This window comes from Arctopsyche grandis, chromosome 2 (genome assembly GCF_051622035.1).
Source record: "Arctopsyche grandis isolate Sample6627 chromosome 2, ASM5162203v2, whole genome shotgun sequence".
In the NCBI taxonomy this organism is placed as follows: domain Eukaryota; kingdom Metazoa; phylum Arthropoda; class Insecta; order Trichoptera; family Hydropsychidae; genus Arctopsyche; species Arctopsyche grandis.
Window position 1 is genome coordinate 33,979,220 of NC_135356.1, and position 21,777 is coordinate 34,000,996.

Below are 21,777 nucleotides of genomic sequence, written 5' to 3' on the forward strand. Positions count from 1 at the left end.
CACTTAAAAAGAAATCAATTCCGACGGTTCGAACATTTAAAAACTGAGAATTTACTGCTAGCGAGCAAATCAAGGGAGCTGCTGTAAAATTAGCGGATTTCGGTTTGGCAATTGAAGTTCAGGGTGATCAGCAAGCCTTGTTTGGCTCTGCTAGAACTCCTGACTATCTATCGCGAGAGGTTCTTAAGAATGAACTGTTCGGAAAGCCAGAAGATATTTGGGCTTGCGGAGTAATTTTGTATATTTTATAATTGTCGGCTATTCTCCGTTTTTGGATGAGGAGCAACATCGATTATACAACCAGTCAAAAGCCGGAGCCGGTATTACCGATGCTGGGGATGACGATAGTCCAAGTTGGTAATTGAGCCTACATTGGCATACATAAATATGTACCTACATACATGTGTACTCTTCGTATATATTTGTAAATTTTTACACACATAAGTGTAAGTTCGATGAACTCCAAACCTAATCCGCCTACTGTATTCGCTACAAAAGACAAACCGTCGGCAATGTTATCTGGAAATTCCAATGCAAATACCAAACGAGAAGCTCATGTGGGAACATTTTGAAAGCCCAACCAAATGAACATTAAGTTTGAAAGCGAATATTCCATTTGCATTCACTTAAAAAGAAATCAATTCCGACGGTTCGAACATTTAAAAACTGAGAATTTACTGCTAGCGAGCAAATCAAGGGAGCTGCTGTAAAATTAGCGGATTTCGGTTTGGCAATTGAAGTTCAGGGTGATCAGCAAGCCTTGTTTGGCTTTGCTAGAACTCCTGACTATCTATCGCGAGAGGTTCTTAAGAATGAACTGTACGGAAAGCCAGAAGATATTTGGGCTTGCGGAGTAATTTTGTATATTTTATAATTGTCGGCTATCCTCCGTTTTTGGATGAGGAGCAACATCGATTATACAACCAGATAAAAGCCGGAGCCGGTATTACCGATGCTGGGGATGACGATAGTCCAAGTTGGTAATTGAACCTACATATACATACATAAATATGTACCTACATACATGTGTACTCTTCGTATATATTTGTAAATTTTTACACACATAAGTGTAAGTTCGATGAACTCCAAACCTAATCCGCCTACTGTATTCGCTACAAAAGACAAACCGTCGGCATTGTTATCTGGAAATTCCAATGCAAATACCAAACGAGAAGCTCATGTGGGAACATTTTGAAAGCCCAACCAAATGAACATCAAGTTTGAAAGCGAATATTCCATTTGCATTCACTTAAAAAGAAATCAATTCCGACGGTTCGAACATTTAAAAACTGAGAATTTACTGCTAGCGAGCAAATCAAGGGAGCTGCTGTAAAATTAGCGGATTTCGGTTTGGCAATTGAAGTTCAGGGTGATCAGCAAGCCTTGTTTGGCTCTGCTAGAACTCCTGACTATCTATCGCGAGAGGTTCTTAAGAATGAACTGTTCGGAAAGCCAGAAGATATTTGGGCTTGCGGAGTAATTTTGTATATTTTATAATTGTCGGCTATCCTCCGTTTTTGGATGAGGAGCAACATCGATTATACAACCAGATAAAAGCCGGAGCCGGTATTACCGATGCTGGGGATGACGATAGTCCAAGTTGGTAATTGAGCCTACATATACATACATAAATATGTACCTACATACATGTGTACTCTTCGTATATATTTGTAAATTTTTACATACATAAGTGTAAGTTCGATGAACTCCAAACCTAATCCGCCTACTGTATTCGCTACAAAAGACAAACCGTCGGCAATGTTATCTGGAAATTCCAATGCAAATACCAAACGAGAAGCTCATGTGGGAACATTTTGAAAGCCCAACCAAATGAACATTAAGTTTGAAAGCGAATATTCCATTTGCATTCACTTAAAAAGAAATCAATTCCGACGGTTCGAACATTTAAAAACTGAGAATTTACTGCTAGCGAGCAAATCAAGGGAGCTGCTGTAAAATTAGCGGATTTCGGTTTGGCAATTGAAGTTCAGGGTGATCAGCAAGCCTTGTTTGGCTCTGCTAGAACTCCTGACTATCTATCGCGAGAGGTTCTTAAGAATGAACTGTTCGGAAAGCCAGAAGATATTTGGGCTTGCGGAGTAATTTTGTATATTTTATAATTGTCGGCTATCCTCCGTTTTGGGATGAGGAGCAACATCGTTTATACAATCAAATAAAAGCCAGAGCCGGTATTACCGATGCTGGAGATAAAGATAGTCCAAGTTGGTAATTGAGCCTACATATACATACATATTTACCTACATACATGTGTACTCTTCGTATATATTTGTAAAATATTTGCTAGTTTTTACACACATAAGTGTAAGTTCTATGAACTCCAAACCTAATCCGCCTACGGTATTCGCTACAAAAGACAAACCGTCGGCAATGTTATCTGTAAAATCCAATGCAAATACCAAACGAGAAGCTCATGTGGGAACATTTTGAAAGCACAACCAAATGTACATCAAGTTTGAAAGCGAATATTCCATTTGCATTCACTTAAAAAAAGAAAACAATTCCGACGGTTCGTACATCTGAAACCTGAGAATTTTTTGCTAGCGAGCAAAGCAAGTTAGCTGCTGTAAAATTAGCGGATTTCGGTTTGGCAATTAAAGTTCAGGGTGATCAGCAAGCCTGGTTTGGCTCTGCTAGAACTCCTGTTGGTCCAAGTTGGAAATTGAGCCTACATATACATACATATGTATGTACCTAGATACATGAGTACATGGCACAGTTCGCAGTTCGAACGATGACACAGTTCGCCTTTGGGATTTGGCAAAATTTGAAGGAATAAGCTTAGTTAATAGGTAAGCTGTTTTTTATTATAATATTGCCACTGAGATATACATTATAATAAACATAAAATTATCAAGAAATATATGTGTTTAGATCGAAATCGATGTTTCATCGTGGCGCAGGACCCGTCATCGGCATGGCTCCTTGCGAAAACAATCAATCGTTCGCCGCAGCCACTCAAGACGGTTCAGTATTCATAGTCTGAGCCATTAAAGACTGGAAATAATAAGGATTAGTGTGATGCCAAGCGTGTTTCGTAGCCTCAAAAAGGTATGTGTAGTCACTAGTCACACTGCTTGTGTAATGTGCTGGGGAGATTCAAAATAGATATGCGGTATCTACATACATATATAACATATCTCGGACGAGCTAACATATCTCATTTGGCAGAAGAGGAACGAAGAGGGGCAAATCAAAGGACACGTCTCAATAACGCCCTCTAATGATTTTAAATTAAAGCCCTCAAAATGATTTTAAAACAATAGATTTTTTTACATACATATGTAAACAACATATTATTGTATGGGCTATGGTGAATTTTTTTATTCATATATACAAATAATAAAAACAAATACTATAGCAAATGATTTAACCAAAATAAATATTTGCTTTTCTTATATTGCTCATATCTAATGAGATTTTTTTTTTTTTTTGAGGATATATTTAACGACAAAGTATCAATCGTCGAGTAAAAATCCAGTAAAAGGATATCCGTCGAAAGGTACGCATTCTACCAGCACAAGCCTGGTTGCCGACTTTGAGCCTCACCATGAGCAACACATAAGCGAATTCCCCATAAGTGACAATTCCGAAGTTGGGGACGAAGAAAACTACAGTCCCGGTGAAAAGGATTGCTTATTCAACAACAAATTCAAAGTGGAAATGGCCAATAGATTATCTACAGAATGATAGCGCCTGATATCTACAGGACAATTTATTCCTCATGTGAATGATATTCTGATTTGAATGTTTTTAATCAGAATATCTAGATATTGAAATTCAATTCTTATTCTGACAAATTGGAATCAGAAGACAGTGTGATTTTTTGTCTAGTCAAACATGCGATCAATCGTAATGATTTACATTCCAAAAGTGAGCAAACTTTTTTGCACAGATTCAAAGCTGAACATTCAATAATTGGCACAAGCCACCGCTATTTGCAGACGGATAAGTTGTAAAAAAGAACTAATTACACAAAATCACCAACAAACTGATTTTGCAGGCGTCCTTAGTCCAACTATTATAATATCGCGTATGCAAAAAATATAATATACTAAAACTCTTGTGTGCAATTTAAAGAAGTTTTCCATACCTAGCGGTATGCAACATGAAAATTTCAGCGAATTTTAAAACGGCGGTTTAAGAATGATACGTCAAAAAGACTTTCGTGTTGAAACACGCAACATCAGACTTTCCGACCAAAATATTAACGATGATGTAGATCGTCTATCTGTGTGCAGTAATAGAATTTGCATAGATGATGCGACGTTTATGACGATTGTTACATCGAGCCGTCAATTGTATTTGAACCGAGTATTGCGAGAAGATTAGTTGAAGCCGATTATATACCGTCCCTATGTTCGGTAAACTGCAATCTATGTAACATATAACAGCTTTTAGACGTGAGAAATTTTTTTAAGATAAAAAAAAATAAAATTATGTACTAATTAGGTACATGGACACGATTGACATCTCTCGATGAATGATTCAACGCGTTCTCGTTCTAAATTTATTGGAAAAAGATACGTTAGTGATTTGAAGGTCGTCCATCGTGCCGTCGATTCGATTAGACATGAAAATGTGGCGGCAAAAAAATTTACCTAGACTATTAATGATACATTATTATCACAAAAAAGATGGAAGACTGGTGTCGATAGAGAACAAATAAAAAGTAATTAAAGTAATAAAGGTGGCCACCGCAACTCCATCACTTTGGGATTTAAATGCTACTCCCTACAAACCAGAGACTAGCAAAAATAGCGACGTACTTTTAATACCCATAGGGCAAAACATTTAGAAAGGAGAGCTTTCCTACAAGTGCCAGGACTACCGAACCATCGTAGAAAGTGCCAGGACCATACATATAGAATAACATATAGTTATTCTATGTCTATAGCCAGGACGATACTTCTTTCTAAAGAACTGTCAGAGAACCATATGAGTAGTCACCGGAGCCTGAGGGGGCCGTGTATTGTTCAAAGGTTGTAAATGCATTGTTAAAGGTTTGCCGAACAATGGATAGCACTGTGACTATCCTACCTCTACATGTGAGGCATGGGTTGGAAAAGCTTCAGACCTATGTAAATAGCAACCGGTGAAGAGGCTCCTCAAAGTATCGTAATAGCTACTCGACAACAATACTCATTGCCAAATGATGCCATAGTTTCTTGTAAGTTTAATCAGCTTTATAAGATAGAGCCAATAACGCCGAGTATGTGGGAGAACATTTTGAAAAATATTCCGTAGTTGTGTGTCTGTGGCTTTTAAAATTTCCTGCTGCCGGTGAAGCAAATATTAAAATTGGTAGCCCAACAATTAGGACGTCCAGGAGGACGAATCATATTTTCCAATGTAGTAGCAAAAAAATAACATGTGTGACGAGGACAATTAGCTGATGTGTGTTTAGACACTCCTCTTTGTAATGGATATACCCACAACCACGTAGTATGGATGGTCTCTAGACTGGTACTCAAACTCTAGACTGGAGTCAAAAATTCCTTAAAAAAGACAATGCGCGATAAGATACTGTCGAGAGGATAGAAAAAGTATTTCGAATGCCACAATTTGCAGAAATTTTTTGTCTTGCAAAGTAACATTTTCCAAAATCGCTGACAATGGCAGTTTCGAAATGATGCAATATTTGACGAGCAATCTAGGTGAAAAAGTATCTGGTTTCAAGCGCGAATGAAAGGTGACAACCATATTAAGATATGTAGTACATTAAAAGTACCAAAGACCCAATGACTCGTTTCAATATTACTTTTATAATGAGCTGTTCCCACTATGTGGATTCACACAGTAGATTTATATATAGTAATAGTAATATAATTGGTCGTATTGGCGTCTCACGACATACGAATCGATTTACTAATATGCAGGTAACTGTACATTTCATTGTACAAATTAATTGCACAAAAACTTTGGAAATAAAATAGACCACACGTGAATGGGTGCGGCGCCTCGCAGATGCCAAATGTTTAAAATGAGATACATATGACTACAGTGAATTTAATAAAAATACATCAATCACGCTTGTGAGTACATAGGTGCGGCACCTCGCAGATACCAAATTCTAAATTATAAAAGAAAAATGCAGCGAATTCACTGGAGAATACGATGAAACGATGACAATGATGGACGTGTGTCGTTTTTGACGTACATACAGCGATGGTACAAACCTCATCACGAGCGAGAATGCATCGGCAGTTCTGGATCGGCTGGCAGTACAGGTTAATTTTCAGGAAAAGACCGCCTTTTTTCCGGTCTCCTTCTGGTATCAGAAACGATCTGAAATAGAAACGTCAATCAAATGAGTACAAAGCCAAAGTCAAACTAAAACACACAATTAAGTTTAACAATATTTGGACTTTCGAAAATACCTGGTGATATTTGGATACAACTTCGGGAAATTTTATCAGCAGTTCAGGATCGGCTAGCAGTACAGCTTCATTTTCAGGCAAAGACTGCATTTTTTCCAGTCTCCGTTTGTTATCAGCAACGATCTGAAATAGAAAAGTCACTCAAATGAGTACAAATAAAAAGTCAAACTAAAACACATAGGAAAGTTAATCAATCTCTGGATTTTCGAAAATACCTGATGATATTTGGACACAACTTCAGCAAATTGTATCAGCAGTTCTGGATCGGCTGGAAGTACAGTTTCATTTTCAGGAAATGACCGCGTTCTTTCGAGACTCCGTTTGTTATCAGCAACTATCTGAAATAGAAACGTACGTTTCAAATGAGTACAAAGCCAAAGTCAAACTAAAGCACACAATTAAGTTTAACAATATTTGGACTTTCGAAGATACCTGGTGATATTTGGATACAACTTCGGGAAATTTTATCAGCAGTTCAGGATCGGCTAGAAGTCAATTAAATGAGTACAAATAAAAAGCCACACTAAAACACATTGGAAAGTTTATCAATCTCTGGATTTTCGAAAATACCTGATGATATTTAGATACAATTTCAGGAAATTTTATCAGCAATTCAGGATCGGCTAAAAGTACAGTTTCATTTTCAGGAAAAGCCTGCATTTTTTCTAGTCTCCGTTTGTTATCAGCAACGATCTGAAATAGAAACGTAAATCAAATGAGTACAAAGCCAAAGTCAAACTAAAACACACAATTAAGTTTAACAATATTTGGACTTTCGAAGATACCTGGTGATATTTGGATACAACTTCGGGAAATTTTATCAGCAGTTCAGGATCGGCTAGAAGTACAGCTTCATTTCAGGAAAAGACTGCATTTTTTCCAGTCTCCGTTTGTTATCAGCAACGATCTGAAAGATAAAAAATTAACTCAAATGAGTACAAATAAAAAGTCAAACTAAAACACATAGGAAAGTTAATCAATCTCTGGATTTTCGAAAATACCTGATGATATTTGGACACAATTTCAGCAAATTGTATCGGCAGTTCTGGATCGGCTGGAAGTACAGCTTCATTTTCAGGAAATGACCGCGTTCTTTCGTGACTCCGTTTGTTATCAGCAACTATCTGAAATAGAAACGTACGTTTCAAATGAGTACAAAGCCAAAGTCAAACTAAAACACACAGTTAAGTTTAACAATATTTGGACTTTCGAAGATACCTGGTGATATTTGGATACAACTTCAGGAAATTTTATCAGCAGTTCAGGATCGGCTAGCAGTACAGCTTCATTTTCAGGCAAAGACTGCATTTTTTCCAGTCTCCGTTTGTTATCAGCAACGATCTGAAAGATAAAAAATTAACTCAAATGAGTACAAATAAAAAGTCAAACTAAAACACATAGGAAAGTTAATCAATCTCTGGATTTTCGAAAATACCTGATGATATTTGGACACAACTTCAGCAAATTGTATCGGCAGTTCTGGATCGGCTGGAAGTACAGCTTCATTTTCAGGAAATGACCGCGTTCTTTCGAGACTCCGTTTGTTATCAGCAACTATCTGAAATAGAAACGTACGTTTCAAATGAGTACAAAGCCAAAGTCAAACTAAAACACACAATTAAGGTTAACAATATTTGGACTTTCGAAGATACCTGGTGATATTTGGATACAACTTCGGGAAATTTTATCAGCAGTTCAGGATCGGCTAGAAGTCAATTAAATGAGTACAAATAAAAAGCCAAACTAAAACACATAGGAAAGTTTATCAATCTCTGGATTTTCGAAAATACCTGATGATATTTGGACACAACCTCAGCAACTTGTATCAGCAGTTCTGGATCGGCTGGAAGTACAGCTTCATTTTCAGGAAATGACCGCGTTCTTTCGGGACTCTGTTGGGTGTCAGCAAAAAACTATAATTTTTGACTAGGGTGACCAGCTTTTTTATACAACTTTTTGAAGAGAAAAAAATCTAAAAATATATCCTATGCTATAAACTATGGCAAAATTTAAAATAAAATTGATTTTTTGACGAATAAATTTCGAATAAATTTATTCGCATTTATGAAATTATCAGAGAGCATTTATGAAATTATGTAGATATGACCGACAATTTCAATACAGTAATTATTTTTATACTAGTGTTGGGCCCGTTGATTTCAACGGGTGGGTTCAAAAAGGAATTGAAACTCGAATAAAAATAAAGTTAAAGATATTGAATCGACTGGTTTCGGAAAGAAATTGATGCACGAATTAGAAGTTACGATTGACAAATTACGAAGTGAATACGAATTACGAATTATGTTTTGTGCATCGCCGACGTCTCGACGCCTTTGCCCCCAGCGCCCCCGTTGCTTTCGGCACCCCGGGGCCTTTGCCCCCGGCGCCCCCGAGGCCTTCGCCCCCAGTGCTCCGGACGCCTCTGGCGCCCGTAGCACAAAAATATGATAAATATGAAAAAAACTGAAAAAAATGAAAAATATGAAAAAAATGAAAAATACGAAAAAAGCGGGAAAAATATGAAAAAAGCGGGAAAAAAATGAAAAAAATGAGAAATATGAAAAAAACTGAAAAATCTGAAAAAAGCTGAAAAAATGAGAAATATGAAAAAAGCTGAAAAAACTGAAAAAAATGAAAAAAAAAATTTTTGTTCCCCATACTGGTTGACGGTTGATCGTCCAATATACAAATATATATATTTAGCGACAGTCCGTTTTTATATATATTACTAGTGTTGGGCCCGTTGATTTCAACGGGTGGTTTCGAAAAGGAATTGAAACTCGAATAAAAATAAAGTTAAAGATATTGAATCGACTGGTTTCGGAAAGAAATTGATGCACGAATTAGAAGTTACAAAAATAAACAAAAATATACATACATACATATGTATGTACCTATATATCTTAAAACATGAAAATATTGATATTTTCAAGGTGGAAATATCAATATTTTCATGTTATTTAATATCAATACTTTCATTGTTTCACTGACCACTATGGTATATGTAAATATTAGGTACTATAAACACTTACATAATTTATTTTGATTGCAGAGGAACCGAAGAATACATGAATGTAATGGGAAAAATTGATATTATAAATTCTACATTAGGAAAAGCACTAGGTGGGGCAATGGGAGGTTATACTACTGGAACAAAACCACTGATTGATCTGTTGAGACTGAAGTGTCCAGGCCATATTTGTTTTCGAACTCTCTTCCCCCCTCTGTGGTTGGAAGTGCAATCAAAGTACAAAAAATATTTTAGTTTTTTCCATAAAAGAGAAAGTAATTGAGATCACAATCACTAAATTATACATACTATATATTCAACCATTTTAAATTAAAGGTATTTGAAAGTTCGCCTGGATTGTGTCAAAAGTTGAGAGAAAACACTACATTATTCCGCAAAACAATGACAGAGGCAGGCTTCAAAATAAGCGGAAAAGACCATCCGATCCCAGCGCCGCCGACGCCTCCGGCGCCCCCAGCCCCCCCGATGCCTTCGGCACCCCGGGGGCTTCGCCCCCAGCGTCCCCGATGCCTTCGGCATCCCGGGGGCTTCGCCCCCAGCGCCGCCGACGCCACCGGCGCCCCCAGCGCCCCGATGCCTTCGGCACCCCGGGGGCTTCGCCCCCAGCGCCGCTGACGCCTTCGGCGCCGCCAGCGCCCCCGGCAATGAAAAAAATGAAAAAACTGAAAAAATGAAAAAAATGAAAAAAATGAAAAAACTGAAAAAATGAAAAAAATGAAAAAACTGAAAAAATTAAAAAAATTAAAAAACTGAAAAATTGAAAAAAATTAAAAAACTGAAAAAAATGAAAAAAATGAAAAAACTGAAAAAATGAAAAAAATGAAAAAATGAAAAAAATGAAAAAACTGAAAAAATGAAAAAAATGAAAAAACTGAAAAAATGAAAAAAATGAAAATTATGAAAAAAATGAAAATTATGAAAAAAATTAAAAAAACTGAAAAAACCTGAAAAATATGAAAAAACTGAAAAATATGAAAAATATGAAAAATATGAAAAACTGAAAAAATGAAAAAAATGAAAAAAATGAAAAAAAAAAATTTTTGTTCCCCATACTGGTTGACGGTTGATCGTCCGTCACATATATACAAATATACATACAAATATACAAATATATTTAGCGACAGTCCGTTTTTATATATAGTATATTTCGAGGCATTCGTCGAAGCGCGCAAACGACGCCACAGTCGAGGGGGATGACGAGACGCGATTCCAAGGTCGCGGTGGCTCTGATTGTTTGGTGGCAAATGTGCAATCAATCGACGAGCACTTGTGCAATCGATCGACGAAAGCAATCAACCCCACCCCACGGCAAACGCGACCAACGATCGAAAGGGCAACAATAAAGCTACAATAATAGCGTACCTGCGGGGGGTTGGGGGTGGTGGTGGGGGGGGGGCGGGTAGCGGCAGCTCAGAGCTCAGCGACGCGCACCCGCCGCGATGGCCGCTGCACTTCTGCCGGAAAATGGCGGCGAACATTGCGGTCCGCATTGGCACGAACTCAGAGCTGAGAGCCCAGCGACGTGCACTCACCGCGATGGGCGCACCACTTCTGCCGACTGCGAGCAGCGTTTCCGATGTAATGGCTGGGAGTGGGGGTTCCCCCTCGGCGATAGCGATTGGTCGAATATGCGAACGACGCAGCTAATTTCGACGCACACGCCAACCCCACTAATCGACATGCCCGTACACGAAACATGCCTAGCCGTTGGTACATACCTACGTACATATGCATGTACATATGTCTCAAATGGCCTTTTACGTGTACGAACACGCAAAAATACCTGTCCTGTACGTATCATATTATATATGTATGTAGATATTTGCTGTGCACAATCAACACATCGCAATCAAATAAAATAATCGGTGTTATGTTTCATTCAAAATAAGCACTACGGTCTATTTGAATTTACTGATTATGTACAGCGCAAAACTCCGTACGAAGACACATCATACAACTGAAGAAGCGAAAGGGACATACACCCACCCCATTGAGATTTTTGTTGGTGGTCACCCACCGTTTACGAGATATGAGCGTTTAAAAAAATCCGCGATTTTTACAGTTTTTTGGCTTTTGCGGTCATAAAACTCAAATATTCAATCAATAGTCAGATATTTTTCCTATTAATTGTTATATTTCATTGCTTTAAAATACTTCAAATTAATTGTCTAGCGAATTTTAAAAGTCGTAAATATATTTTTTTACGGATTTTTTTTCCGTCCTATTTTTCATTTATTTGGCAATTTTTTTTTATTTCACTACGTTTATAAGGATTGGTTTTCTATCTCAATATATTTTTACTTTATTTATGTACGTAGTAACAATAGACGCAGTTTTGTGATCACTCGAAAATTTGAATTCGAGATTTTGATTGATTCGAACTGAGAATCGATCACTGATCACGTTTTCATGATCTAGAAGAAGTGTGTGTGTGTGTGTGTGTGTGTGTGTGTGTATTTTGGGGATATTTTAACAACGTTAGTCTTATCGAACTGAAACTTAGTATCGGTTACTGAAATTCTTATCGACACGACGTAAAATTTTATCATAAAATTTTTATGTTGACCAGGAATGGTACCTCCCCTTATAGGTGTCCTCTTTTTTTTAAGTTTTTGAATTCAATTATCTCCCAAACCACTAACCGAATCAGACTTCGATTTTTTTTTCGTTCGAATTTTCTTCCACTATTTTTTTCGACTCCACTTTTTTTTTCGATGTCTTCTACAAGTAAGTAACGAATAGAAAATGTGATTTTAACTAACAGTTAAAAAACTAACCAATAGACACTTTATGAGGGTGGGTACGCATTAAAATACAATGAGTAAACAGACAATGGCTCTGCATCCTTGGACCCAAACTGGCTAACGAACTATAGGGTAGGTATAAAAATATTTCTACAGGCATATTTTAAAAGTTTCTAGTAATAAAACTCATTTATTATACAAAACTACTGTCATAAATAATACAAGAAATGTAAAACTCATAATTTAGTTCGATTTGGTAATTATGTTGGTTTGAAATAATTGAATTTAGTGACTATATTCGAAAAATGTAATCCCAAATAAACATCATGTTATTATGGTTACAATTAGAGACAAACAGATAGTCCCAAAATAACTGAGCATAATATTTAGTTTTTATCTAAAAAAAAAATTGCCTATTTTTGGATAAAATGAAGTCACCAATTTGATATTCGACATAAATTAATAATATGAACAACTAAAATTAAAAAAAAAAAAAAAAAAAAAAATTCCATCCCAGAGTAGACTAGTGGTGAAGAGAAATTCCATTAAGAGTGCAAAGTGTTAAACATGTGTGTTCGTCACAAAGAAAATTCAATGTGATGAAAATAAAAAAAAAATTATTAAATTTTATAAACCGGAAGTGGGATTTTTTTCCTCGTAGAAAGGTGAAAAATGTTGTGCCCACTAGTCTGTCCACACCCCTGAACGTATTAAGCTGAAAATTTATATTTCTATCCTTTATGTACTAACTTAGAGCTGGTAGGGTTTTGGTCAGAATTTGTAGACCGGAATCAGTATTTTTTTTTCTTTTAAAACAATATTTCATTATTTTATTTTGACCTGTAAAATTATTTTTATTTTCTTGATATTTAATGAGTATAATACTGATAGTGATTTTTAGTAATAAAAAAAATTTGAACAAAATCTGACAACCGGAAGTAGTTTTGTGGAAGTTTCCATACATTTGCGCTCAATTTGTATCGCTATCATAGTCATCAGTTCAATATCGAATTTTGTTTTGTAACCTTCTTATATGTCCTCAAATATATGGATAAAGTCATGGGTTGGTCACACCCGAATTTTTTTTTATCTAAACGTACTAACTCAAGCGGTAATTGCAATTTAAATGCTTTCGTTATGTATATGGTTGTATCGCGTAATATGTAAGGTGCAAGAGAGACGACATGTAGTCTGTGAGGTGGCCGAACACCAAATTCGGTTGGAAATCGCACGGCACGGTCAGTAGCGGTGAATATACGACGCTGAGCTGCCCCACTCGCCCACAGGTACGTTCTTATTGTAGCTAATTAGCCCTTTCAATCAGTTGGTTGCGCCATTCATTGCAGGCCGATTCCGATTCCGCGACGCCATTCTTCATTTTTCCGGCTTTCCCGCATCGGTAGCCGTTTCGTTCGGCAATATCGACGCGCTTTCGTTCTTTGCGCAAACGATGGCCAAGGCCGTGGACGCGCGTGCCATTTTCTGTCGCGCGGTCACTTCGTTTTAAGTACGACCATATACGTAATGGTAATGACCATATATGTACTATGGTTTGTGCAGCACAAGAAAAATATCGAGCCTAATGCGAATCTTGCGAGCTCGGGAACACTGTTGCATTCGTCGGCTTGCCTGTATGAACATGTATGAACATATGTATGAACCGACCTTGGAATCGCGTCTCGTCTTTTTCGATTGAGCCGTGCGGTGCGGCCTTTCCGTGTCATTTGCGTGTTTCGCAGCCTCTTTGGACGAATGTTCACGTTGGGCCGTCTCGCTATCAATATTATCACGCGATCCGTGTATCAGTGATAGTGTCAGTATCACGATTAAAGGGCGGACCGGAAGCGTGCTTTTTCCAGGAATCAGGGCATTTTGGGTCTATTTAGAAATTAAGAGTCCAAAAAAATGAACGGCACGCTTCCGGTCCTACCTCTAATCATGATGATCAATACTAGAATCACGATCCGAGTTAATAGTCGTTCCATCAGCACCAAAATGGCGGCTCGACGTCCCCTTGCATTGCGTTGCTTTGCGATTCGTCGCGAAACTGTTTGCCGCCCTCTCCATTAGCATACAATGTATGTGTGACCATTTTTTTCATCGTTACAATTCAATAAATTTACATATACAGTATACTCTCAATCATCCGGGTGCGGATAATCCGTGCTTGAAAAATATTAATTTAAAAATTAAATTATTTTTTTTATATGATTATGAGACCCACCGATTGATTGCAACCATAAACACGCGTGTTATTTGAAACAAATGATGTCACGCAGATTCACTTAAAAAGTTTTTTTTATAGGACGATTCATCATCAACCAGCGATTTAAATTTATTTCATACTTCCAAAATAACATTTGATTATAATTGCACTTTTAAATTTTGATTCGTGCATTTTTGAAAATTCTATTTATTTTTTACCCTTGATTTTTAGCGTGATGGAAAGAAGAAAATTTTGTTATATGGGGGGGAAGACATTTTTTTTTAGCCCTGGGTGGGAGCCCCCTCTGACTCCTGGCAAGCACTGGTTTCAGTCCCAGTCCGCCACTGTTTCCGGGAATAAAAATTCGTTCGGTTCGTTCAAAATTGCCATTTTTGCCCATATCTACTAAGGGCTGACGAGAGGGGGGGAGGCGGAAAAAAGTTTCAGGGCCCGAGTTCACTCTTTTTCGAGTGCTACTACATACATAGTTAGTATATAGTACATTATAAGTTTCAAAATATCACACTGATTAAATGAAAATATCGTAAATGAAAATTATGTCGAATATATTTTTGTTAGTTATAGTCGAATTGAATTTAAATATGCACAACTTTCCAAACACCATATGGATATACATATTTGATAAATATTTAGACTACATAGATTGGGTGAATTTTTTTGTCCACTGCTACGGCGAGCGGCCACGCTTACAATGTGTACATGTGTTGGTAAAAGTGTTAGCCGAGCGCGGCCTCGGCTGAAGTCGGGCGCACTCGGCTAACGGCGTTCGGCTCTCGGCCGAGCTCGGCGAAGAAGGGGGGAGGGGGGGGGGGGGGGGACTTATGCAACATCTTGACGCCAACGTTCCGTCCAAGCTCTAAGGTGTCTCACACGCGCGCACACCTTAGAGGGAACGCTTTCATGGAACCATCCACACGCACGATATCTACTACCGATGTTTCCATATCCAGTTGCTACATATTTAGGAACTGGATATGGAATTCGTATTATCGTATTATTACTAGAGGTAGGATAGTCACAGTGCTATCCATTGTTCCATTTTGTAAATCCTTTGTAAAAAAAGGTTCGGCAAACCTTTAACAATGCATTTACAACCTTTGAACAATACGCGGCACCTTCTGGGTCCGGTGACTAATTATTACCAATGTGCTTTATTGCGGGTATAAATTATTTTCACACGATAAAAATTAACAAACACATCAATTTGATTAATTTGTAGGTATTTTGTTTAGAAACCCTTTGAACAGACGAAGAACACAATATATGTACAAGATTTTCGTACAAACTTTCTTATGGTACATACTTATCATTTAATGTAATGCTGAGATTCTTATTTTCATATTTATCACAATATGTACATTATTTTTAGATTAACCATGCTTAATAGTTACCTTAACTTACATATACATATGTATGTAAAAGTCCTGATGAATGTTTGATTCTGCGATAAATGACAATGTAAAGTTTCCCATAGACATCACATAAGATTAACCAAACATTTCACGGACGTAATAAATGCTTTAAACATGGCTTATCTAATAGTAAACATTTTATTAAGTTTATTTGAACAGTTTTATTTTATTTAAATTTATGTGAATATGCATTTGTTATTATTTTATCAAATTTAATGTCACGGATTCTACCACCTTACAAACCTTACATTTATTTATTTATTTATTTGGAAAACTTACAGTTTATTAAGTTACATAGATTGATAGTAAAAAAACATAATTATGTTAAGTAAACCATTAATAATTTTCACATATAGGTAAAAAAAGAAAAGCTTAAACATTTAAAATAAGAAACAAAAATGATAATAGAGTAAGATAGTTAGAGAAAAATAAAAAAGAAAAAAATATATATAACAGTATAATAAAAATATCAAAATAATAAGAATAATAATATGATAAAAATTATGAAATAATAAAAATAATATAATTTATAACAAAAAACAAAAAGACAAAATAAATACATCAAAATAAAAATTCATAATCACAATCGTAAATTTTCAATAAAATTAATCATCGAAAAACAAGTTTGCAATAATCACTCTATCTTGTATAGCATTAATATTAAATAAGTCAAACATAGAAATTGCAGAAGTTAGTGTGTTGACGGTGGAGCTTACACGCCAGATGAATGAGCTTCTTCCATAATTAGAAAAAGTATTAGGTATGTAAAGGAGCTCATTACATCTAGTCATTCTATTTGGCACACGCAATGATAGTCTGCTCAATAATTGAGGACAGTCGATTGAGCCGTTAAGGATGTTCAAAATTGTTGAGATGTCAGCTATCTCCCTTCTTTTGACAAGTGGAAGTAGATGCTGACACCTACAAGCATCTTCATAGGAAGTATAGGATAGTCCAAAACGGCTACTGATGTACATCAAGAATCTCTTCTGAATGCGCTCCAATCTGTCTCTTGCACCAGAGTACTCTGGGTTCCAAACTTGGGATGCAAACTCAACAATACTTCTTACGTATGCACAATATAGTATTTTGTATGATTTAATAGAAGTAAAGCATTTGGAGGACCGGATGACGAACCCGAGGGCCTTCGACGCTCGAGCTACAACATTGTCAATATGTTTACCAAAGGATAGATCAGAGTTTAAAAAGACTCCCAAATCCCTAATTTCCGATACCCTTGTGAGTCTATGTCCGTTGATTGAATGAGGAAAGTCAACTGGACATAGTTTTCTGGTAAAGGTTATGCAGGAGCATTTTGCTACATTAATTTCCAACTTATTTATGCTGCAATAAGCCTCTAGCCTGAACAAATCATCTTGTAGGGCCAAAGCATCATTTCGGTTGTCTATTCTCTTGAAAATCTTCATATCATCAGCAAATAATAATACACTTGAATTCTGAAAACATTTTTCAATATCGAAGATGAAGATATTGAATAATAGAGGTCCCAAGAGGGAGCCTTACATACTTACATAAATAACCTTCGATATTGTTATTATTTCAGACGGGAAGTGCATAGATCGTGATTTTATCATGACTGACGGATTTCACAATTTCAACAGAGCTGGTCAGTTAAATGAACGCAATCAGTAAATAAGAAATTTGAATATTATATTGTAGTATGTATGTATAAGTATCAGCAGTGTAATACCCCTCCTCCCCCCCATTGAATTGATATCGATCTCTTACATGGCGACATATGTATGTATATGTAAGTATGCACAGGTGTACTTCTTGGAATTACATATTAACATTCTACGAATCCTCCATGGATTTAGTAAATCTGTTTAATCCTAAAAATTATACGTTTACGTATAATTTCATCAATTTAGTATCTACATATACATATATTAATATGTACTTGTTATTATGTCAATAAAATGTGTATTTATAGAATATGAAAAACTGTTTTCAGAATTCTTACATAGATTGTATGTACATATGTTTTTAGTTGGACAACACATTCAACCTACTTGGCCCTGTTCTAACGATGAACCATTCGAGATTTCAGCATGGTCCAAACAATTCACTGTAAATATTATATAATATAATATTTATATAATAAATAAGAAGAGCTCAAAATTTTCAAATAAATAATCATTTTATATTTATAGGTATGTTCCGAGGAATGTTCCCCGAAAAATCATTGCAACTCCACCTGCAAGTGTTGCGATGCCTTCTTCACAATCCATGACATATTTAGAAACATCACGACAGGAAATACAGATGCTTACGGTTTCGGAAACTAAACGTGATAATTATTGAAATTATTGAAATTACAAACTTAAAGGATAAGAAATAAGGATAGCAATCAATTGTCTGTATTTCAAGCCACTCGATCGTATTAAATTTACAAGTTTAATAATACAAGATGTCAAATGTTCAACTTTTAACACATTTTTGCACAATACTTGTTGATGTATAATACAATGAATTATAATTAAATTGTAATCGGGACACTTTTTGGAAAATTTATCCCGGATTTTCTTTAATGGTCCAATATTTTTACCCGTCAAACTTGGTGTTCTGTCAGTTGTTATTTTTTTTAAGCAATTAACAACTTTTTAAAAAATATCAGCTCCCGTTGTTTGATCTTTAAGTGATTCCAATGACAACAGCTCTTCAATAATTTCAAATTTAGAGTTACATCCGCGTATGAAAATTAATAACTGTGGGGTATCTTTTCGATCATCACTTTCGTCGAGAGCTATCGAGTACCATGTGATCGATTCTAATATTGATGATAATTGCTTATTAAAGTTTGTATTCTAGTTTGCCGTCTAGTTTGGCCCAAATTTGAATTCTAACTTATGTCAGAAACGATAAACCATTTAACAAATCAACAAAAATTTCTTAGATCAGAAAAAAGTAAACTTTTTTTGAATTTTCGACAGGGACTTGTTGGCAAAACGCCGATCTGCGTTGGTTTGCATTCAAAGGGCTAATAAAATATTTTGAAAATAATTACCGAATTTGTGGTTTCCTGTATATTTTCCAAATATGCATAGATATATGTATGTACATTTAAAATCACTTATTTGGTTTGCCCCGATAACACTAATCCTCGTCCGAATTTACTGCATTTCGACATAATTTAACTAAAACTTTGCGAATACCGTGTGTCTTTCTGACCGCTCCGCTTCCGGTCCAATGAGATACGGACTAGACCAGGGGTCGGCAACCTGCGGCTCGCGAGCCACATGCGGCTCTTTGGATGTGAAGCTGCGGCTCTTTAGTTCCATACGCAAACATTATTTATTTTATCAAAAAAAAAAAAAATTTAAATTCGTTCTGAATTGATTAACGAGGATTAGGCACCGATTCTATCACACCGAGTCACTTGTAGTCGCTTTTCACCGCACCCCTCCCCCGTGACACGCGTCGTCACTGACGTCAGTCCGTCGGAAGCTCTCGAATTCCACAAAGAACAATACGGTCATAATTTATTTGTTTGCAGTGAAGCGTTCACCCCAGCTCGCAGTTTCGTCATTCGCTCGCCGCTTCCACGAAATGGTACGCACGGCCTGAATCGTGTTGCAGATTTTGTCCTCAGCTGCAATGATATTCGAAGCATATATTGACATTTTTTTCTTTTTATGAGACCTGTGCTATTTAGAATCGAATATGATTTTCTCAGTCGTACTTTGGATTTTCAAGTACTTAGATCTCGTTACGCGGTGTGTGTGTTGTGCTAAGACGCTGTTGTTTCTGTTAATTGTACGAAGATTATCTATTTTTATGTAAGTACGTTTTATTACAATATTTATATGTCCAGTTCTTCGATACAGCGAAGAATAAATCATCAATAATAAACATGGTTGTAAGTATGTCCAAATACTTCAGAGCCCGATATAGAAATAATAGACAATGACATAGAGAAAGTTGAACTAGAAATTAAACAGTCCTTGCAAGAAAAACTTGATCAAGCAAAGTAAATAATTGCAAAACTTGTCATATGCTGTTTTGGATACCTAAATAATAATTTTAAAAATTCTTTATTACAGCTTCACCGCAAGCATGGCATCTTCAAAAAAAATAGAGAAGAACTGAAGAAGAGCATCGAGAATTCAATCGGGATTGGATGGAGTCGTTCGCTTTCATATGCAACTCAGATGGCCTTCCGACTTGTCTCATTTGCCAAAAAAAACTCGCACACAATAAGAAATCAAATTTAGAGAGACACTTCACTAACACCATACTGAGTTTGCTAGTAAATATCCAGCCGGCGAAGAAATCAGAAATCTTGAAAAAAATCAAAGATTTGCCACTATCCGCTAAAACAGTACAAGATAGAATAGCTAAAATGTCTTCAAATGTAACATATTTGCAGGTGAAAGATATTCAACTTTCTTCTGTCTTATCACTTGCTATAGATGTGTCTTGCGACATAAAAGACACGGCACAAGTTGCCCTTTTTGTCAGGTATATGTCATCCCAAGGTCCAAAAGAAGAACTTCTAGGATTGTTACCGCTCTCGGGACAAACTAGAGGGGAAGATATAGCGAATGCCGTGCAAAAATGCCTTGAAGGCAATAAGATCGATTTAAATAAAATCGTTTCAATAGCAACTGATGGAGCCAGAAGTATGACAGGAAAAAATAAAGGGGCAACAACGATTCTTCAGAGCAAAATAAACCACGAAATTCTTACGTTTGTTTGCTCAATTGTGTGCTATTGAAGTACAAGTTAGTGTTGTAAGTAAATGTTTAATTGTTTCAATTTTTTACTTAAATAATAAGTAATTATTTAATAATGCCATATATGTATATATATATTATCTAATTTGTTGTGAAAACACTACTTACATATGTATGAATAAATAGATTAGTTTTTTTTATTAAAAAACTTTATTTATGCAGTACTATTTATTGTTGGCAAGAAAAAATTTTGTGGCTCTTCAAAAACTTTGAAATTTTGTAAATTGTAATTTTTGGCTCTTCCGACTCAAAAGGTTGCCGACCCCTGTCGACATAATGGACCAATCCTGTGCATCTGATAAAAAATTCTTCTTCCAAATTAATTCTTCCACGCGAATATGATCCGTAGTGTGTTCTCAATAGTATGCAGAACTATAAGAAACTGACTTGCACACATGGGAGTGAGGTCATTCGAGTCACAATAGGGCTGTATGAAATTTATTTAACGAAGACTGTGAAAACGAAATATTTCGTATGCATTGCATTGTGCATCAAGAAGTGCTAGTTCGTAAATCTGTTATTAAATGCATGGAAGATGTGGAGTTAACTGTGAGAAAAGTATTAAATGCAATTAATACCAGTAGTAAATTGTCGAACATGTTTAGTCCTATATGAGAAATCAACGGTGAAAAACACAATATATTGCTCAATTGCAATCATATTAGATGGCTAAGTTTTGATAACAGTGTTCAACGTCTTTGTGAATTAAATGATTATGTTACATATATCTGCTTTGGCCGTAAATCATAAAGATTTAAGTGAAAAGCTTCAAAGTAATTATATAAAAGGGTCGATTTTATTCCTAAAGAATTTTTTGCCGCACATTAGCTTGATTAATAAACAACTACAAAAAAGTAACTTAACAATAATAGAAACCATGCTCATCATTGACAAACTAAATAAAAAATATAGCGAAAAGCCTTGTGACAGAAGTTGAAAATGACAATTTTTCAATTTTATCTTCTGTTAGTGATTTCATAGATAGGATGACAGAAACAACTTCAAAATTAAAATTAAAACTTAAAATAATAGAGTGTCTTAAATCTCTGAATCTGGAACTTGATAAAAGGTTCGAAGAATTGAATTTTTTTAAAACTGTTTCTTTTGTATCTTCCCCTTTTATTATGATGAAAAATGAAAATTTCCTAGTACTACAAAATAGATTAAAATCATTTTCAGTATTGAGATTAATTAACTGGGCTAACGTA

The 21,777-nt window shown here is 35.9% G+C and overlaps 2 protein-coding genes and 1 long non-coding RNA gene across 3 annotated transcripts; 2 read left to right on the forward strand and 1 right to left on the reverse strand.

Annotated features, from left to right (window-relative positions):
* Window positions 1-3,452: 3,452 nt before the first annotated feature.
* LOC143922397 (uncharacterized) lies at window positions 3,453-9,377 on the reverse strand. Its single transcript, XM_077445621.1, has 8 exons — window positions 9,372-9,377; window positions 7,834-7,956; window positions 7,617-7,739; window positions 7,400-7,522; window positions 7,184-7,305; window positions 6,614-6,736; window positions 6,399-6,521; window positions 3,453-6,306 (listed from the first exon to the last, which is right to left on the reverse strand). Exons 1-5 carry the CDS (start codon window positions 9,375-9,377, stop codon window positions 7,237-7,239), a joined length of 444 nt encoding a protein of 147 aa, XP_077301747.1. The 3' UTR covers window positions 3,453-6,306; window positions 6,399-6,521; window positions 6,614-6,736; window positions 7,184-7,236.
* Window positions 9,378-17,829: 8,452 nt separating this feature from the next.
* On the forward strand, window positions 17,830-18,740 carry LOC143921401 (uncharacterized). Its single transcript, XR_013261431.1, has 2 exons — window positions 17,830-17,903; window positions 17,987-18,740. It is a non-coding gene; the product is annotated as an uncharacterized LOC143921401 (long non-coding RNA).
* A 1,213-nt stretch (window positions 18,741-19,953) lies between these two features.
* Window positions 19,954-20,868, forward strand: LOC143922398 (general transcription factor II-I repeat domain-containing protein 2-like). Its single transcript, XM_077445622.1, has 3 exons — window positions 19,954-20,455; window positions 20,553-20,557; window positions 20,824-20,868. The coding sequence occupies exons 1-3, from the start codon at window positions 19,954-19,956 to the stop codon at window positions 20,866-20,868; spliced, it is 552 nt and encodes a 183-aa protein (XP_077301748.1).
* The last annotated feature ends 909 nt before the right edge of the window (window positions 20,869-21,777 follow it).

Excerpts from the sequence above, each read along its gene's own strand:
- LOC143922397 (XM_077445621.1), bottom strand. Across the intron at positions 7,523-7,616 it reads TTGTATCCAAATATCACCAG|ATAGTTGCTGATAACAAACG; the intron begins GTATCTTCGAAA and ends TTTCTATTTCAG. Across the intron at positions 7,306-7,399 it reads TTGTGTCCAAATATCATCAG|ATCGTTGCTGATAACAAACG; the intron begins GTATTTTCGAAA and ends TTTATCTTTCAG.
- LOC143922398 (XM_077445622.1), top strand. The coding sequence starts at position 19,954 with ATGGAGTCGTTCGCTTTCATATGCAACTCAGATGGCCTTCCGACTTGT.